At 39.3% G+C, this 17,171-nt stretch overlaps 1 protein-coding gene across 1 annotated transcript in view; it reads right to left on the minus strand.

Annotated features, from left to right (window-relative positions):
- Positions 1-276: 276 nt before the first annotated feature.
- The window catches only part of MKI67 (marker of proliferation Ki-67), a 38,935-nt gene continuing 22,040 nt past the window's right edge, over positions 277-17,171 (minus strand). Inside the window, exons 13-17 of the mRNA XM_065552231.1 lie at positions 16,604-16,738; positions 12,136-13,178; positions 7,945-8,008; positions 2,796-6,461; positions 277-960 (exon numbers count right to left, since the gene is read on the minus strand). Coding sequence (XP_065408303.1) covers positions 821-960; positions 2,796-6,461; positions 7,945-8,008; positions 12,136-13,178; positions 16,604-16,738 — 5,048 coding nt within the window. The 3' untranslated portion in view covers positions 277-820. The remainder of the gene's footprint in view (positions 961-2,795; positions 6,462-7,944; positions 8,009-12,135; positions 13,179-16,603; positions 16,739-17,171) is intronic.

A 17,171-nucleotide genomic window follows, 5' to 3' on the forward strand; every position in this document is an offset into this window, starting at 1 on the left:
TGTTTGTCCAGTTAGTTTTGCAGGCTGTCTGGTGTTAGCAATCATGTACAATTGGACCTGCTGCAGAGCAAAGAGCAGTCTTGCCCCACAAACTAGGGGACAACCAATATTCTAGGAGACCCATCATATATAAGACATGCTTCCATAAACCTGCTGGGTCATTTAGAGGAATGGGGGAATAACGCTGACACTGTGCTTGTGAGAAAAAATAGTAATTATACATAAATCTTGAGTTTCCAAGTATGCTTAAATCACAAAATAAAATCACACATCTAATTAACATTTACAAAATTTATTAACTCTTATAAAAATCTATTCGCATTTTTTGCAGTAGTCAATTTAAGCTGTTAAATCAGAATTCCCACATAATAGTTTTGCCAATAAAAACCTGTAGACTTTTTAAAAAGGATATTTACAGAACTTTCATGAAAAAATAAAACTTCAGTATCCCAAAATTAAGCTAACTAGATAATAACATACAATTACATATGGGCAGATTCAGCAAAGTAATACAACTTCCAGACCTCTGAAATGATCATCAATGAAAGGAGGCATCAATGTTGGCACAGAAATTTTTTTGGTTGCTGTAATTTTGCACAAGCTCACAACAGTTTGGAAAGCAAATATATTTGCCTGAATTATGCCATTAAAAGAGGTATCTCTTCTACTTATATAAACAGATAAACATATCTCCATTATACCTAAATTCACTGAATGCTTTACAACTCTATCAAATCTAAGTGCTCATCCATTTACGTAAAAAAACTGCAAAATCAAATACTAAAAATATTCAAAACTGGCTCTACAACTATTAAAGAGGTTATTTTCTTGTTCTTGCACTTGCTCTTGTTTTCCTTTCTGTTCCTCCAGCACTCTGAATCATGCTAATACCACCTTTGCCAAGTTCTCCTTTAGTTTTGTTTCTTGTTTCTTTCTGCAGAGTTATACTTTCAACACACTCTGTTTGTAAAAAAAAAAAAAAAAAATTAATTGTAAATTTGGATAATAAATCAAACTTTTTAGCTGAAATTCAAATCTTCACGCTATGCTGTTTTAAAGAAAAATATCCCTAATAAATATATCCCAGAGACAATACCCAGGAATACAACAAACCAGTTATGAAACTGCATTTCTGCACAACCAGCATCCTTTAAAATAGATCCCTGAAGGCTCTCAGCTATTTCTGAAACCAGATTAACATTAATTAGTGCACCAAACCTAATTTTTTTTCTTATGTGGCATTTTGCAACCATGGTAGTCCATTCTGTACAAATGGACTTCAGATACGGTGGTTAGCTGTGATATATGCAGGGAAGCCTGTTGAATAAGCATTCATGGACGATTTGATGACTGTACTAAAAGGCTATGGTGGAGCAGCAGATGACATTTATAAATCACCATAAATGTCCAAAGATAGTGCTGTGACATGGTGAATGCAGGCCACCATTCAGTAAGCGTACTGCCAACATTCCTGCTGCCTTGTGGGTTTAAGCCTTTTACTAAAGGCTGAGGTTCCAACCAAAATAACTGGCTGCACTTGATTCTTGGGCCTTTGTGCAGTATTAGTCCCAAAATTATACCATAAACCCAATTTGGTACTTTATTTTACTGATTTTTTTTTTAAACTCATATGTAAAACTAAAAACAATAAAAATATTAAATCAAGGAAAACCCTGCATTAGAATATACAGCAGTGGTTCTGGGTCCACAAAGAGCAGGCAGGTCAGGCTCTTCATTGTAAAGAAAAGACTAGACACCTGCATAGGAATCTCAAAACCAGAGGAAACAGGTGCTGATCCCAGAAAAAAGTCACTAATGGCACCAGAGATGGTAGTTACCGTCAAAAACTGCTTGGTGGAAAGATGACCCCCAGAAGAACGTTGTCCAGAAGAACGGCGAGAAAGGAATCAGGTACCTAGTGCAGCAGAAGATCAGGCACCAAAGCAAGCATGTATAGCAGGAGCAGGGAGCAAGCAAGGGAACAAGAAGGCAGGAGAAAAGAATGAGAAAAAGGAACAAGACAAAAGAGCAAATGTAAAGGGAAAAAAGGGGGAGGGTAGCATGAGCATGGGATTGGAGGATCAGACAGCAAAAAAGCATATACAGGGGAAGAGGGGACCAGGCAGAGGAGAAGGATGAGAAGGAACATACATAAGTGGGGAAGATTAAATGAAGGTGAAAAAGATGGTGATCTTTTACAATTGACAACATATCACATTGAAAACATTAACTAAATATTTTCCTAATATTTTTTCATGTTAACAATTGTTGTAATTGCAACAGAGATGTTGTACAATTGCAAATAGATTGAGGGGAAGGTGATTCATAATATGAAAAATTTTGAGGACTTCAGATTTAGAGTAACAAAGGTGCTAGGTGCTATACAAACATGTACTAAGTGTCTCTGTGGCAACGAACTTTTAAGATTGAAGTATTGGGACCTACAGTAATGTACATTTTATCACTTTTATTCACAACATTAAGTTTATGGAGATATACCTATACCATAGAACTGGAAGGGACCCCGAAAGGTCATTGAGTCCAGCCCCTGCCTTCACTAGCAGGACCAAGTACTGATTTTTGCCCCAGATCCCTAAGTGGCACCCTCAAGGATTGAACTCGCAACCCTTGGTTTAGCAGGCCGATGCTCAAACCACTGAGGTATCCCTCCCACCATTGCATGCAAGATCAAGAATAAAGTACTTCCTTATCTAAAACATGCAATAGTTTGCATTCACCCACCTTCAAAAATTAAACAATTATATTAGGTAACTGAAAATAAATCATTGCCATACCTGATTTTAATTTTTTGGCTGCCTTTTCATCCTCTGGCAAGTGACGTTTTCCCCTGAGAGAAGTGGAATTAGTTGCTTGAGATGTGAGATCAACCTGTTTCCTTCTGCCCCTTTTTGATGCCTGGGAAGTAATATTTTCCAAAGGCACATTTTGGTCTTCTTTAGGAGTCTTTTCTTTATTATCATTTTCTGGCAAGCTGCTTTTTCCTCGGAGAGAAGTGGAACTAGCTGCCTGTGTCATGAGATCAACCTGTTTCCTTCTGCCCTTTCTTGGTGGATTAGCTTTTGCCTCGGTAGTATTTCCCAAAGGCACATTTTGGTCTTCTTTAGGAACCTTCTCTTTACCATCATTTTCTGGCAAGCTGCTTTTTCCTCTGAGAGAAGTGGAACTAGCTGCCTGTGTCATGAGATCAACCTGTTTCCTTCTGCCCCTTTTTGATGCCTGGGAGGTAATATTTTCCAAAGGCACATTTTGGTTTTCTTTAGGAGTCTTCTCTTTATTATCATTTTCTGGCAAGATGCTTTTTCCTCGGAGAGAAGTGGATCTAGTTGCCGGTGTCGTGAGATCAGCCTGTTTCCTTCTGCCCTTTCTTGGTGGATTAGCTTTTGCTTCGGTAGTATTTCCCAAAGTCACATTTGGGTCTTCTTTAGGAACCTTCTCTTTACCATCATTTTCTGGCAAGCTGCTTTTGCCTCGGAGAGAAGTGGAACTAGCTGCCTGTGTCGTGAGATCAACCTGTTTCCTTCTGCCCCTTTTTGATGCCTGGGAAGTAATATTTTCCAAAGGCACATTTTGGTCTTCTTTAGGAGTCTTCTCTTTATTATCATTTTCTGGCAAGCTGCTTTTTCCTTGGAGAGAAGTGGATCTAGTTGCCTGTGTCGTGAGATCAACCTGTTTCCTTCTGCCCTTTCTTGGTGGATTAGCTTTTGCTTCGGTAGTATTTCCCAAAGTCACATTTAGGTCTTTTTTAGGAACCTTCTCTTTACCATCATTTTCTGGCAAGCTGCTTTTTCCTCGGAGAGAAGTGGATCTAGCTGCCTGTGTTGAGAGATCAACCTGTTTCCTTCTGCCTTTTCTTGGTGGATTAGCTTTTGCTTGGGAGGTAGTACTTCCTAAAGGCACGTTTTGGTCTTCTTTAGGAATCGCATCTTTATCATCGTTTTCTGTCAAGCTACTTTTTCCTCTGAGAGAAGTGCAACTAGCTGCCTGAGATGTGAGAGAAACTTGGTTCCTTCTGCCCCTTCTTGATAGCTTCTCTTTTGTAGGAGAAACAATAGCTTCCAAAGGCACATTTTGATCTTCTGACATCTCTTCTTTACTGCTATCTCCTGGCAAGCTGCATTTTCCTCCAAAAGAAGTGGAATTAGCTGCCAGCGCTTTATGATCAACCTGTTTCCTTCTGCCCCTTCTGGATGTATTCTCTTTTGTAGGGGAAGCAGTAGATTCCAAAGCTGCATCTTGGTCTTTTTTAGGAGCCTCTTTTTTGGCATCACTTTCTGGCAAGCTGTATTTTTCTCTAAGAGAAGTGGAACTAACTGCATGTGGTGTGAGATCAACCTCTTTCCTTCTGCCCCTTCTTGAGAGATTTTCATTTGCTTGGGAAGGAATGTTTTCTGAAGTCTCATTTTGGTCTTTATCATTACCTTCAGGTAAAATGTGTTTTCCTCTGAGAGAAGCAGAATTGGCTTCCTCAAGTTCAAAATGAACTTTTTTCTCTCTGTCTCTTCTTGATGTATTTTCATTTGCTTCTGTAGGATTATTTTCTAAAATCTCAATTTGTTTGGTTTCAGATGCTTCCTGTTTGCCATCACCTTTCCTTATCCTCTTTCCATGTCTAAGAACAGTTCTCTCAACATCTTTAGGACCATATACCATTGCAGCAGTTGGATTGTTTTGGGCTTCCTTGGTTTTGGAATTTTGCACTGTCTGTAGAGATCCTAGAGAGTCTTTTGTAGAAATTGTCTCTGGTTCAGTTTCTGGTATATTTTGTGGTATCATTTTTTCATTTTTGGCAAATTCACCTTCCTTAATGTCCAATATACCTTTTTGACCTCTCTTATTTCCATGTCTTTGATTAGTTTTTTTTATTGAATTCCTGTTTGCTTGCAAGCTATAAACATCAAGTGGTGCTTCATTTGTGTTTTCAAAATGTGACTTCTTTAACTTTAAGCTTTGACCTGTTTCTGCTTCCTTAGTTCCCTGAACCGCTTTTGTCTCATTTTTTATAGCTTTGTGTGTTTTAACTACAGTTTCTTTTGATGTTCTCTTGGTTTCCTGGACAGGTCTTACACTTTCAGGTCCCATCTCTGTACTTACTTTCTCTGTTTCCTCTAATTGCTTTCTAGATTTTACTCTCAAAGATTTTCTTCCTTTCATCTCTGTTACCATAATTTCAAGGGTTGGTTTATTGATTTCAGATTCTTCTACTGCAGCAGCCTCAATGATACTGTGGGCAAAATCCTGTTCATCTGTTTGTATACACTTTGCTGTTTCTGCTCTACAAGCGTTCCTTGTTGTCTGTCTTTGGGGTTTTTCTTTTGCATCATGTTCCTCTGTAAATCCCTGTTTGTTATCTTCAGTTTTCCCTCTTCTGGTTCTTTTAGCTGGAACTAATGATTCTAGCATTTCTAATTTTTTCTCCCCTCTAGACCTCTTCCTAACTGACAGAGCCACCTTTTCATTATTTTTTACACTATCTTGATCAGACTTATCTTCAGGTGCTATAAGCCCTATTTGCAGAGGGTGCCCTCTTACATTTTTACTGCTACTAGATACATTTGCTGTCTTCAGACTTTGATCATTTTCCATTATTAAAATATGGTTTGTGACAGATTGATGCGCAGTCTGCAAATTCTGTTTCATACTTGTAGTTTCTCTTTGTAGCATTAAAGAATCTTTATCATGAGACTCAAGACTCCTTTTACCTCTTCTGGAGCTATGAAAAGTTCCATTTATTTCTACTGAGGAAACAGCTTCCTTATTTTTGTCAAGTTGTTTGTGAACATGAATTTTTGAAATAATTTCTTCTTGCATACACTGATTTGTTCTCTCTTTTCTTCCTAGATTTTTAACTACGGAAGTGAAAGCAACAGCCTCTTCCTTCTGGTCTTCAATCCTCTCTTTCATCAGAACTGGTAATCCTAGTAAATTTACGTTCTCCTTTAGATTTTCTTCACATTCTCTTAGTGAAGAGGGGTTCTCTTTTATTTCTATTTTCTGCTGTTTTGCCCTTGTAGATTTTTTGTCTTTACTGGACAAATCGATAGATTCCTGGATAAGATTTAATTGTGGGGCAACAGGATTTTCAAAAAGCAATTCTTTATCATCACTATCTTTCAAATATTGGTTTAATTCTCTTTGCAGTTGCATAGCTGGTTCTTGAACTGGATTCATTTCGGTAAGTAAAAGAGAGATTACTGAATTTGAGAGATTATGGCTCTGTGTCTGAGAGCCATTACTCATTTTTTCTTTTTCAATATTTTCTATATTTTTCACACTTTCTGACTCCTTAGGTGAAATACATGCATGTTCAAGGCTTTCTTGCAATTCTTGTTCATTTTTAATGTTTCCATTCCTTGATCTCACAAATGGGAGTGATGTTTTTTCAAGTGAATCTTCCATTTTTTTCTCTTGCTTCAGTTCTCTTTCATAATTTCCTCTGGATTCTAAAACAAGTAACATTTTTCATTAAAAACACAGAACAAAAGGAGCAAGAATAAAATTAGTAAAATAACTGCACAACATGCCTGATCAAAATTACCTCTAAGGTTAGGGTAGGACTATTTGATTTTATTAAAATGGTAAGTTAACATATGTTTAATATTCTAAATAAGATATTTGAGTGACTTCTACGGATTCAACAATGAATGCTTTTTGATTACACAGTAAAAAGAAACAAATGTTATTTTATTGGTTGGGCTACTGATATTTTAGAATGAGAGAAACTTGAATACATTTGATACTTTAGATATGATTATTTCATGACTGTTTAATAACCATTGATAAAGGATATAATTACGGTTACTATGATGATTTAGGGAATCTCTCTCTGTACAACTTATGAATTCTGATTGATTTTATGGATTCTATGTATAAAATTCTAACTCTCATGCATTAAATCAGCCATTGGCTGACAATGACATTGTCATATACCACACATTTGGCTGGAAGGCTTCTCCCATACAGAAAAATCAAAAGAAGTCATTAACATTTAATGACTGTGCTCTGGAAGGACAATGGGTATACTAAAGAGGGTGCTTGGGCTGTAAAAATCCAGTTATTCCAGGTGGTCTGCAGGGAGGCTGGTTGCAGCAGTGGAAATTCTCTAGCAGGACAGGAGAGGTGTTAGAACTGGCTTTTAAAAACTGTGAGGTTGGGAGGTTCATTCTGGGACATGTTTTCTGAGCTAGAGAGAACCTTTCAACTCTCTGACCAGCCCAAGTTGATGAGAGTTTGCTGCAAAGAGTTAGAGAGGAGAAACCATAACCAGGAAGAGAAGGCTGAGCTGGAAGAAAGGCGACCTGGGATCCTGAAAAGACACTGACCAAATCCCAAAGAATGCTCAAGAGTGCTGAAGACTCTGAATCTCATGCCTTTTTTTTTTCTTTTCCGATTCTTCTGCCAAATGATTTTCAAGGATACGCAGCACAAAATCCTGTTAATCTCATTTGTATATATTTAGCAAAATCTACATTAAGGCAATATTAAAGCTACATACAAAAGCCCCAAAGTCATGAAATGTGAAAGATGATCCTGCATTAAGAAAAGGGTACCGTTGTATTTAGTAGCAATAAGAAAATAACAGCTAAATGCACAAGGTAATATAGGGTGATTCAATAGATAGCATTCTTACCTTCAACTCAGTTTTGAACCAACATAGTGTTAACGGAATAATATGCTTTTGGAAATCTTTCAAAAGAGATTGAATTTTAAATGAAGTTTAACAGCAGGATGTTCATGCTGGTGGATCTACAGATGTTACTATCAGCATACTACATTCATAAATTCCAATTCCCAGCAGCAAGTATTCAAAATTATCACTGCACAAACTAAATTCAATATTTTCTGTGTATTCTGGAATTTTCAAAAACACACACATTTAAGATACATTATAAATTATAACATTAAAATGCACACATTTGTACTTACCACGTTCACTTTTAGGATCAATATGAAGAGAATTATTTTCTTGCATGAGATCTGTAACTTTGACCTAACAAATTTAAAAAATAATCAATAAATCTGTGGCTGTCAGGGTTAAGGACAAGAAGGAGATTTTAAGTATATTAAGAACAAAATAAATGCTAATAATAGTATAGACCCCCTACTAGAAGGAGATGTTAAAACAATTAATGATGCAAAAAAGGCAGGAAGTATTAACATTTCTGTTCTATATTTGGAAATAAGCAGGACAATATACTCTTATCACATAAGGATGATGAGCTACTTTCTGGCCCATTACTAACTAAGGAGGATGTTAAAAAACATCTGCTATGACTAAATATTTTTAAATTGGCAGATCCCGGTAACTTGCACTCAAGAGCCCTAGAAGGCTTAGCTGAGAAGATCTCTGGCCTGCTCATGATAATTTTTAATAAATCTTGAAATAGGGAAATTCCATAAGTCCAGAAGAGTGGTCGAGTGCCAATATTTAAAAAGGACAGGCGGGATGACCCAGGTAACTATAGGCTGGTTAGCCTTACATCAAACCCAGGCAAAATAATGAAAAAACCGAAATGAGATTCAACTGATAAAGAATTAAAGGACAGAAATACAAGTAAGTCCAGTAAACATGATTTTATGGAAAACAGATCTTGTCAAACAAATCTGATTTCATCCACTTTTGAGATTACAAGTTTGGTTGAGAAGGGTAATTGTTTAGATGTAATTGTGACGTTGTGCAGTCTATATGGTTTTATAAAAACATGATAAGTGAATATAATGTAACTGGGATAGTTTTATAAAGATTTGATAATAAGTGAATATAATGCAACTGGGATATGCTTCGTGCAAAAGGTCTCTTGTAAGGTATCATTACAAAGCTCATAATCTACTTAGTGTGATCATCCTATTTGTAGAAATGTACCACTCGTGTATCTAAAACTAGAAATATAAAACGTAACTCTGAGGGCCTATTGTAATTATGTAAAGTGTGGGCCATTAATGATGGTTTGATGAATGGAGATATCTCATCTCCTAGAACTGGAAGGGACCTTGAAAGGTCATTGAGTCCAGCCCCCTGCCTTCACTAGCAGGACCAAGTACTGATTTTGCCCCAGATCCCTAAGTGGCCTCCTCCAGGATTGAACTCACAACCTTGAATTTAGCAGGCTAATGCTCAAACCACCCTTGATGACTCCCATTAACAAGGACCATTGTCTGCAGATGGCTGTGTTTACCTGTTAGCCTTCCTGTATGTGTGTGTGTGCTGGCAAGTGGGCAATGAAGTCTTGCAGTGACATGTGATCATGTCACCTGAACTGGAATCCATCTTTAATCTGAAAAAAGAACAGGAGTACTTGTGGCACCTTAGAGACTAACAAATTTATTAGAGCATAAGCTTTCGTGGACTACAGCCCACTTCTTCGGATGACGAAAGCTTATGCTCTAATACATTTGTTAGTCTCTAAGGTGCCACAAGTACTCCTGTTCTTTTTGCAGATACAGACTAACACGGCTGCTACTCTGAAACCATCTTTAACCTGGTGCTTTTCCAGTGAAGGGGGGTGGAAACCCAGAAGGACAAAGGGTTCCCGCCTTATGCAAAAGATATATAAAGGGGTGGAAGAGAACAAAGGGGGGAAGAGCCATCATGAAGAATCCCCTAGCTACCACCTGAGCTGGAACAAGAGCTGTACCAAGGGAAAGAATTGTGTCCAGGCCTGGAAGGTGTCCAGTCTGAGAAAAAACTTACTGAAACATCTCTGAGGGTGAGATTATCTGTATTTAGTTTGATTAGACATAGATTTGCGCATTTTATTTTATTTTGCTTGGTGACTTACTATGTTCTGTCTGTTACTACTTAGAATCACTTAAATCCTACTGTCTGTATTTAATAAAATCACTTTTTATTTAGTAATTTACTCGGAGTATATATTAATACCTGGGGGAGCAAACAACTGTGCATATCTCTCTATCAGTGTTATAGAGGGCGAACAATTTATGAGTTTGCCCTGCATAAGCTTTATGCAGGGTAAAACGGATTTATTTGGGTTTAGACCACATTGGGAGTTGGGCATCTGAGTGCTGAAGACAAGCACACTTCTGTGAGCTGTTTTCAGGTAAACTTGCAGCTTTGGGACAAGTGATTCAGACCCTGGGTCTATGTTGGAGCAGACGGGAGTGTCTGGCTCAGCAAGACACGGTGCTGGAGTCCTGAGCTGGCAGGGAAAACTGGAGCAGGGGTAGTCTTGGTATATCAGGTGGCAGCTCCCAAGGGGGTTTCTGTGATCTAACCCGTCAGAGTAATATACTTAAGAATTTTGTAAGGCATTTTTGACTTAGTATCACTCAACATTCTGATGAAAAAAAATAGCACTATACAATATCAATAAAGCACATTAAATAGAATAAGAACCAGCTGACAGATCTAAAAAAAAAAAAAAAGTAGTTGTCAATGGAGAATCGTTAGCGAATGGGGGTATTTATAGCAGGATTCTGTAGGGATTGGTGCTAGGCCTGATGTTATTCAACATTTTCATCAATGATCTAGAACAGGGGTTAGCAACCTTTCAGAAGTGGTATGCCGAGTCTTCATTTATTCACTCTAATTTAAGGTTTCGCATGCCAGTAATACATTTTAACGTTTTGAGAAGGTCTCTTTCTATAAGTCTATAATATATAACTAAACTATTGTTATATGTAAAGTAAATAAGGTTTTTAAAATATTTAACAAGCTTAATTTAAAATTAAATTAAAATGCAGAGCCCTGTGAACTGGCAGCCAGGGCCCAGGTAGTGTGAGTGCCACTGAAAATCAGCTCGTGTGCTGCCTTTGGCACGCGTGCCATAGGTTGCCTACCCCGATCTAGAATTAAATATAAAATAATTGCTGATAAAACTTGCATATGACACAAAAATTGACTGAGTGATAAATAACCAGGAGGACAAGGTTGACATCATAGAGAGTGGTCTGGATCACCTGGTAAACTGGTCCCATTTACACACCCAGGAAACAAGCAATGCAGGCCGTATCTACAGAATGGGGGATTGTATCATGGAAAGCCGTAATTCTGAAAAGGATTTAGGAGGTCAAAGAGGAAAGGCAAACTAACATGAGTTCTCGGTACCACACTGTGGCAAAAATGGGCTACTGTGATCCTTAAACATATGAACAGGGGAATAGTGAGCAAGAGTTGGGAAATGATCTTACCTCTGTACAAAGCATTGGTGAGACCAGTACTGGGAAACCACATACAATTTTGATGTCCATGTTTTAAAAATAATGTTAAAAAATTGGAAAGGGTGCAGTGAGAGACTTAAAGAGCTCAATCTGCTTAGTTTATCAAAAATGGTTGAAAGCCAATTTGATTACAGTACGTTCTCAGAAAGAAAATTTCAAGTACACCACTACCCTGATATAACGCTGCCCGATATAACACGAATTCGGATATAACGCGGTAAAGCGGCGCTCCGGGGGCGGCAGGGCTGCACACTCTGGCAGATCAAAGCAAGTTTGATAGAACGTGGTTTTACCTATAACGCAGTAAGATTTTTTGGCTCCCGAGGACAGAGTTATATCAAGGTAGAGGTGTACTAAAGAACTCTAATCTAGCAAAGAAAGACATAAGACTCACCAATGGCTGGAAGCTGAAGCCAGACAAATCCAAATTAGAAATAATGCACAAATTTTAATAATGAAAACAATTAACCACAGGCACAAGCTACCAAGGGAAGTGATGGATTCTTAATTAGAAGATATCAAGAGATGGAGAATCCACCACTGCCCCTGTGTTGTGCTCAATAACTTATTTAGCACTATTTCTGGAATGCATGCATCAGCCAAATAAGTTATTGAGCTCAACACAGAGGTAAACTGGATGAAATTTTATAGCCAGGAAGGCAGTATAGATCAGTGCTTCTCAAAGTGGTGGTCCACGGACCGGTGCCGGTCCGTGAGCCATTGGCTGCAGGTCCACGATGAGTTTCCTCATAAGAGCGTCAAGTAGAATAATAATATGGCACCGGTCCCTGGCGCATTGGAAAAAAAAAAATGCCGGCCCCCCACATCAGATAGCTTGAGAAGCACTGGTATAGATCATCTTATGGTATCCTCTAGTCTTAACATTTATGAATTTGACTAAAATTAAAATTACCAAAATAACGTAACAAGATCTTTTACCTTAATTTCCTTTGGTGTATCAAAAATTTCTTTAACACCAGCATAATCCAGTTCAGAACTTGAATATTTTTGTTTAGGCTCAGCCATAAGTTTTTGCAATCCCACGAAGTCATCAACTGGTAGATATTTTTCCCTTGGTGTCCTCAGTAGTCTGCTGATACCAAACAGGTCTTCTACTGGTTCAACTCTTTCATGTGATGTCTTCAATAGCCTTTTAATTCCTACCGTATCTTCTGATTGGATTCTCTGCTTAGACGTTTTCATATGGCTGATCCCTATCATGTCTTCTACTGACTGACATTTCTGCTTTTGTGTTGTCTTCATAAAAGAGACTCCCACCAGATCATTTACTACTTGCTTTTTTTGTGCTGGAGTCTTTAGTAATCTTTTTAAGGCAATTTCATCTGTAAGAAGTTCTGTCTTCTGCTCCGGAGTCCTCAAGAGCCTTTTGATGCCCGAAAGAACCTCGACAGGTTTGGTCTTTTGCTTTGGAGTCCTCAAGAGCCTTTTGATGCCTGAGAGAGCCTCGATGGGTTCCGTCTTTTGCTTTGGAGTCCTCAAGAGCCTTTTGACATCCGACAGAGCCTCGATGGGTTCGGTCTTTTGTTTTGGAGTCCTCAAGAGCCTTTTGACACCTGACAGAGCCTCGACGGGTTCGGTCTTTTGCTTTGGAGTCCTCAAGAGCCTTTTGACGCCCGACAGAGCCTCGACGGGTTCCATCTTTTGCTTTGGAGTCCTCAAGAGCCTTTTGACGCCCGACAGAGCCTCGACGGGTTCCATCTTTTGCTTTGGAGTCTTCGCAAGCCTTTTAGCTCCCACTGTCATCTCAGTTATATGCTTTTCTGGCATTACTAATGGATTACTCATTTCCACCTTCTCTTCCAGTACAGTTCTCTCTTTTTTAGGAGTCTGCTTTAACTTAACTGCCACAAAAGCAGAATTTGGAGACTTCTCCACTCTCAGGAAGCGAGATACAACTTCTTGACTATCTTTTCTCTGTTGTGACATGCCTGAGATACTTAATGGTGATATTACCATCTCTCCTGTAATAAAATTAGGTTTATGTAATTCAAAAGGAAATTTAAGCAAGGAAGCCGAGTATGCAAATTGCTGAAGAAGTATGAGGTACGCAAAGCTTCTGCCCCTCCCACAAAAATCTAGTCTTATTTAAACAAGTAAGTTGGTAATTAACAATGAAAAACAACATGAAGGCACTACACAAATTTTAAAATTGAGTTTTTAATTGAATTAAATATGAAAATGAATATAACTAGTGTTCCTTCTATTATTTAATCCAATATTAAGTTAAATTTCTTGTATACTGTCCCTAAATTTTAAATGTGCTTCAAACTTTGTTCTGAAAATGCATAACATACAGTAATTCCTCATTTAACGTTATCCCACTTAACACTGTTTCAATGTTACGTCCCTGCTCAATTAGGGAACATGCTCGTTTAAAGTTGTGCAATGCTCCCTTATAACGTCGTTTGGCTGCCTGCTTGTAAGATTCTGTGGAAGAGCAGCAACTTTACAAGGGAGCATTGCACAAGTTCCGCTTCTCCACCTCCTCCCCTTCTCTCCCAGCGCTTTCCACTTTGGCGGTGCTTAGGACTTTCTGGGAGAGAGGGGGAGGAGCAGGGAAGGACCACGTCTCCACACCTTCCCCTCCCTCCCAGAAAATCCTAAGTGCCGCTAAGCAGCTGTTTGGCAGAGCTTAGGACTTTCTGGGAGGGAGGGGGAGCAGCGGAGACACAGGGCTTCCCCGCTCCTGCCCCTCCCTCCCAGAAAGTCCTAAGCGCGAAGTGCTGGAAGGGAGGAGGAAGAGCAGGGAAGCGCCGTGTCTCCACTCCTCCCCCTCCCTCCCAGAAAGTCCTAAGCACCGCTAAACAGCTGTTTGGCAGCGCTTAGGACTTTGAGGGCGGGGGGGAGGGGGAATGTGGCGTGCTCCCGAGAGGAGGTGGAGTGCGGGTGGGAAGAGGTAGGACTGGAGTGAGCGCGGACAGGAAGAGGTGGGCCTGGAGCATTCCTAGCAAAATCCGAGCCTGTTCTCCGGGGAAGCTGCCACTATTGCTGCTGCAGCAAAGGTGCTTCCTAGCATCCTTGCCTGCAGCGGGCTGTACCTCTGTGGGGTAAGCCAGGGGCACTTCCCAATCACAGTACAATACAGTACTGTACAGTATACAGTATAATCCTTTTGTCTGTTCCAAAAAAATTTCCTTGGAACCTAACCCCCCGCATTTACATTAAATCTTATGGGACAATTGGATTCGTTTAACATTGTTTCACTTAAAGTTGCATTTTTCATGAACATAACTACAACATTAAGTGAAGAGTTACTGTATAAGAATCAGGTGGAAGCTGATTTTTTGGCATAAGGGGACATTTGGCATTTTTGGCACTGGAAAAGACATGGGGGACAAAAAAACTTGTGCAAGATAAACACATTAAAGTGACCAGTAATGCAGTAAAAGTTGATACTGAAATTTGCTTCACTTTGAACTGCTATTATTTCAGTCTGTCTGTAGACTCAGAAAAAAAATTGTCAAGTTCATATATGGTATATTGTTTGAAAGGTTTTTGTTGTTAGCCACAGTTGTATCTCCACTAGATTTTCCCTACAGTTTCTCAAGGTTGCTAACGCAAGTAGCTATAACATAGGCAAGGTACTAGATCAGTAGAGCCCTGCATGGATACAAATTTATATCCGCGTATGAAGAGATCCGTGGATATAAATTGGTATCTGCAGGACCGCAGAGCTCTCCTGGGAACAACAGTGGCAGAAGGAGCAGAAGAACACAGGGCTGCTGCTCCCAGGAGCCAGCACCCTTGGTGGCAGCTCCTCCAGTGAGGCTATACTGCCCCAATCCCACCCCGATCCCTTCCATGCAGCTGTCTGCGTCTCCTGTCTGGGGACATGCACACCACCTGAACACAAGAGCATGACCAGGGACAACTGCTGGTGGGCCTGATGCCCGCCCCAATGGGCGGGGTTGGGGGCAGTACAGCCACACTGAAGAAGCTGCTGGAGTGGGGCACTGACTGCTGGGAGCAGCGGCCCCACATTCTGCTCCTTCTGCTGCTGCGGTCTCCAGGAGTGCCCTGAAGTTCTGTGGATACCGATTTATATCTGCGGATATCTGCATCTGCGGATATAAATTTGTATCCACACAGGACTCTGTGGATCAAAGCAGGCATGGATAATGTTGTAAAATTGAAGTGGCCACTGTCCCCTTGTCTACCCTTTATCTCCCACCATTGCTATTACTGGTGTAGAGAGCTGCACGGTGATACTGACAGGGGAGAGTTTTAGGGAAAGAAGTCAAGTGTAGACAAGCCCTGCAAGGGAAATCTTAAAACAAGCCAACCAACCAACCTTGGATTTATTCTATAACACAATTTTGCAGCAAATTTAGTACTTGTGGAACACACAGTGCTCTGAATATAATAATAATAATAATATATGGAGATATCCTATCTCCTAGAACTGGAAGGGACCCTGAAAGGTCATCAAGTCCAGCCCCCTGCCTTCACTAGCAAGACCAAGTACTGATTTTGCCCCAGATCCCTAAGTGGTCCCCTCAAGGATTGAACTCACAACCCTGGGTTTAGCTCAAACCACTGAGCTATCCCTCCCCCCAATATATATATAATAAATATAACTGTTTATTAAGCCTTCTTCTGTAATTAAAAATATATATTCCAGATTCTCAAGTAAATAGAAATGCAATTCTAAAGTTTTGGTATATTATAGGATTTATTCTTGAATTCTACCTATGAAGAACTATATTAAGGTAATTCTTGCTAAATAGTGAAGAAACGAGATCTCATTTGATTTCTCAGGGACAATATTAGCTTTGATCTTCACAGCGACCCAATGACTAGTACCAAGAGTTACAACAGAAAGGAAGGAAACCCTACCAAAGAAGTGTGGGGAAGTTAGGAAGGTGCCTACTGAGTATCATCCTTCCACCCTGGATGGCCTTTGATTTCTCATTCTGGTCCTCACCTTTTCCATGAACACCACCCTCGCCCTATCTTAAAACACAAGCATTGGGCTTAGTTGTGTCTGCATACAACAATTCACTGCATTTTGTTGAAGCATACCAACTCTTCAATGCTTTAAACCCATTTTGTACAATCATACATGCGTCAACATTCTGAAAGCACCATACTCCATGGGACACAACCATTTAATGAAATGCATCATTCCAGTTCAGAAATAGTTGGGACTACAAATACATCTTTTAAGTTAGAAAGCAGCATTCAACCACCTATCTCAGAATTATCTCGAACTGCCACCTGCCCCATTCTCACTCTACACTAAGTTTACATAGGTTCAAACAAAACCAATAATTGACTAAGCTTAGCTTCAGAGATCCAGGTTAGTAGCACTAGTCTGCTTTTCTTATATGCAATCCATAAACCCTCACTCCCTTTCCACAGGGCTATTAAAAAGAAACAAACATACCAGACTCCTCTGGAGTGTGTACCTCAGAGCCTTCTACTTCAGCATATGATGGTGTAAGATCAGTCTTGTGAGCAGCAGATAAAGATGGACTTTTTTGATTTTCATTTACTGGAGTTCTAAACATCTCAGTCATTCCTATTAATTATGTTTAAAGTAATTAGCATATGCTTTGATTTACAAAACAGTTATACAGTTGGCAGAACAAAGAATAAAATGAAGCGTTGTGACTTAGTTCCTTTCTTCAAATAGTACACCACACAATGTAACATTAAGGGCAGATAATCATACATGACTTCACGTCTATGCCTTTGTTTCCCAGTAGAGGCATTATAACAAGTGGTATAATATGTTAATACACTGATTGTTCGAGTCACCTCTGGAAATGTGTTATGTCATAAGTTAAAGTCAGGTTAGTAGTTTCATCCCTGATTGAATTTCCCTGATTTAAAAAAGACTAAAAAACCCAAATCTAGAATAATAAGGATGTAGTACAGCAGTACTGATTAGTAGAAATTGTCTGCAAACTAACACGTACATGTGTAAGCACTGCACAAAAGGTGTGTGTATG

This window comes from Chrysemys picta, chromosome 7 (assembly GCF_011386835.1).
Source record: "Chrysemys picta bellii isolate R12L10 chromosome 7, ASM1138683v2, whole genome shotgun sequence".
In the NCBI taxonomy this organism is placed as follows: Eukaryota; Metazoa; Chordata; order Testudines; family Emydidae; genus Chrysemys; species Chrysemys picta.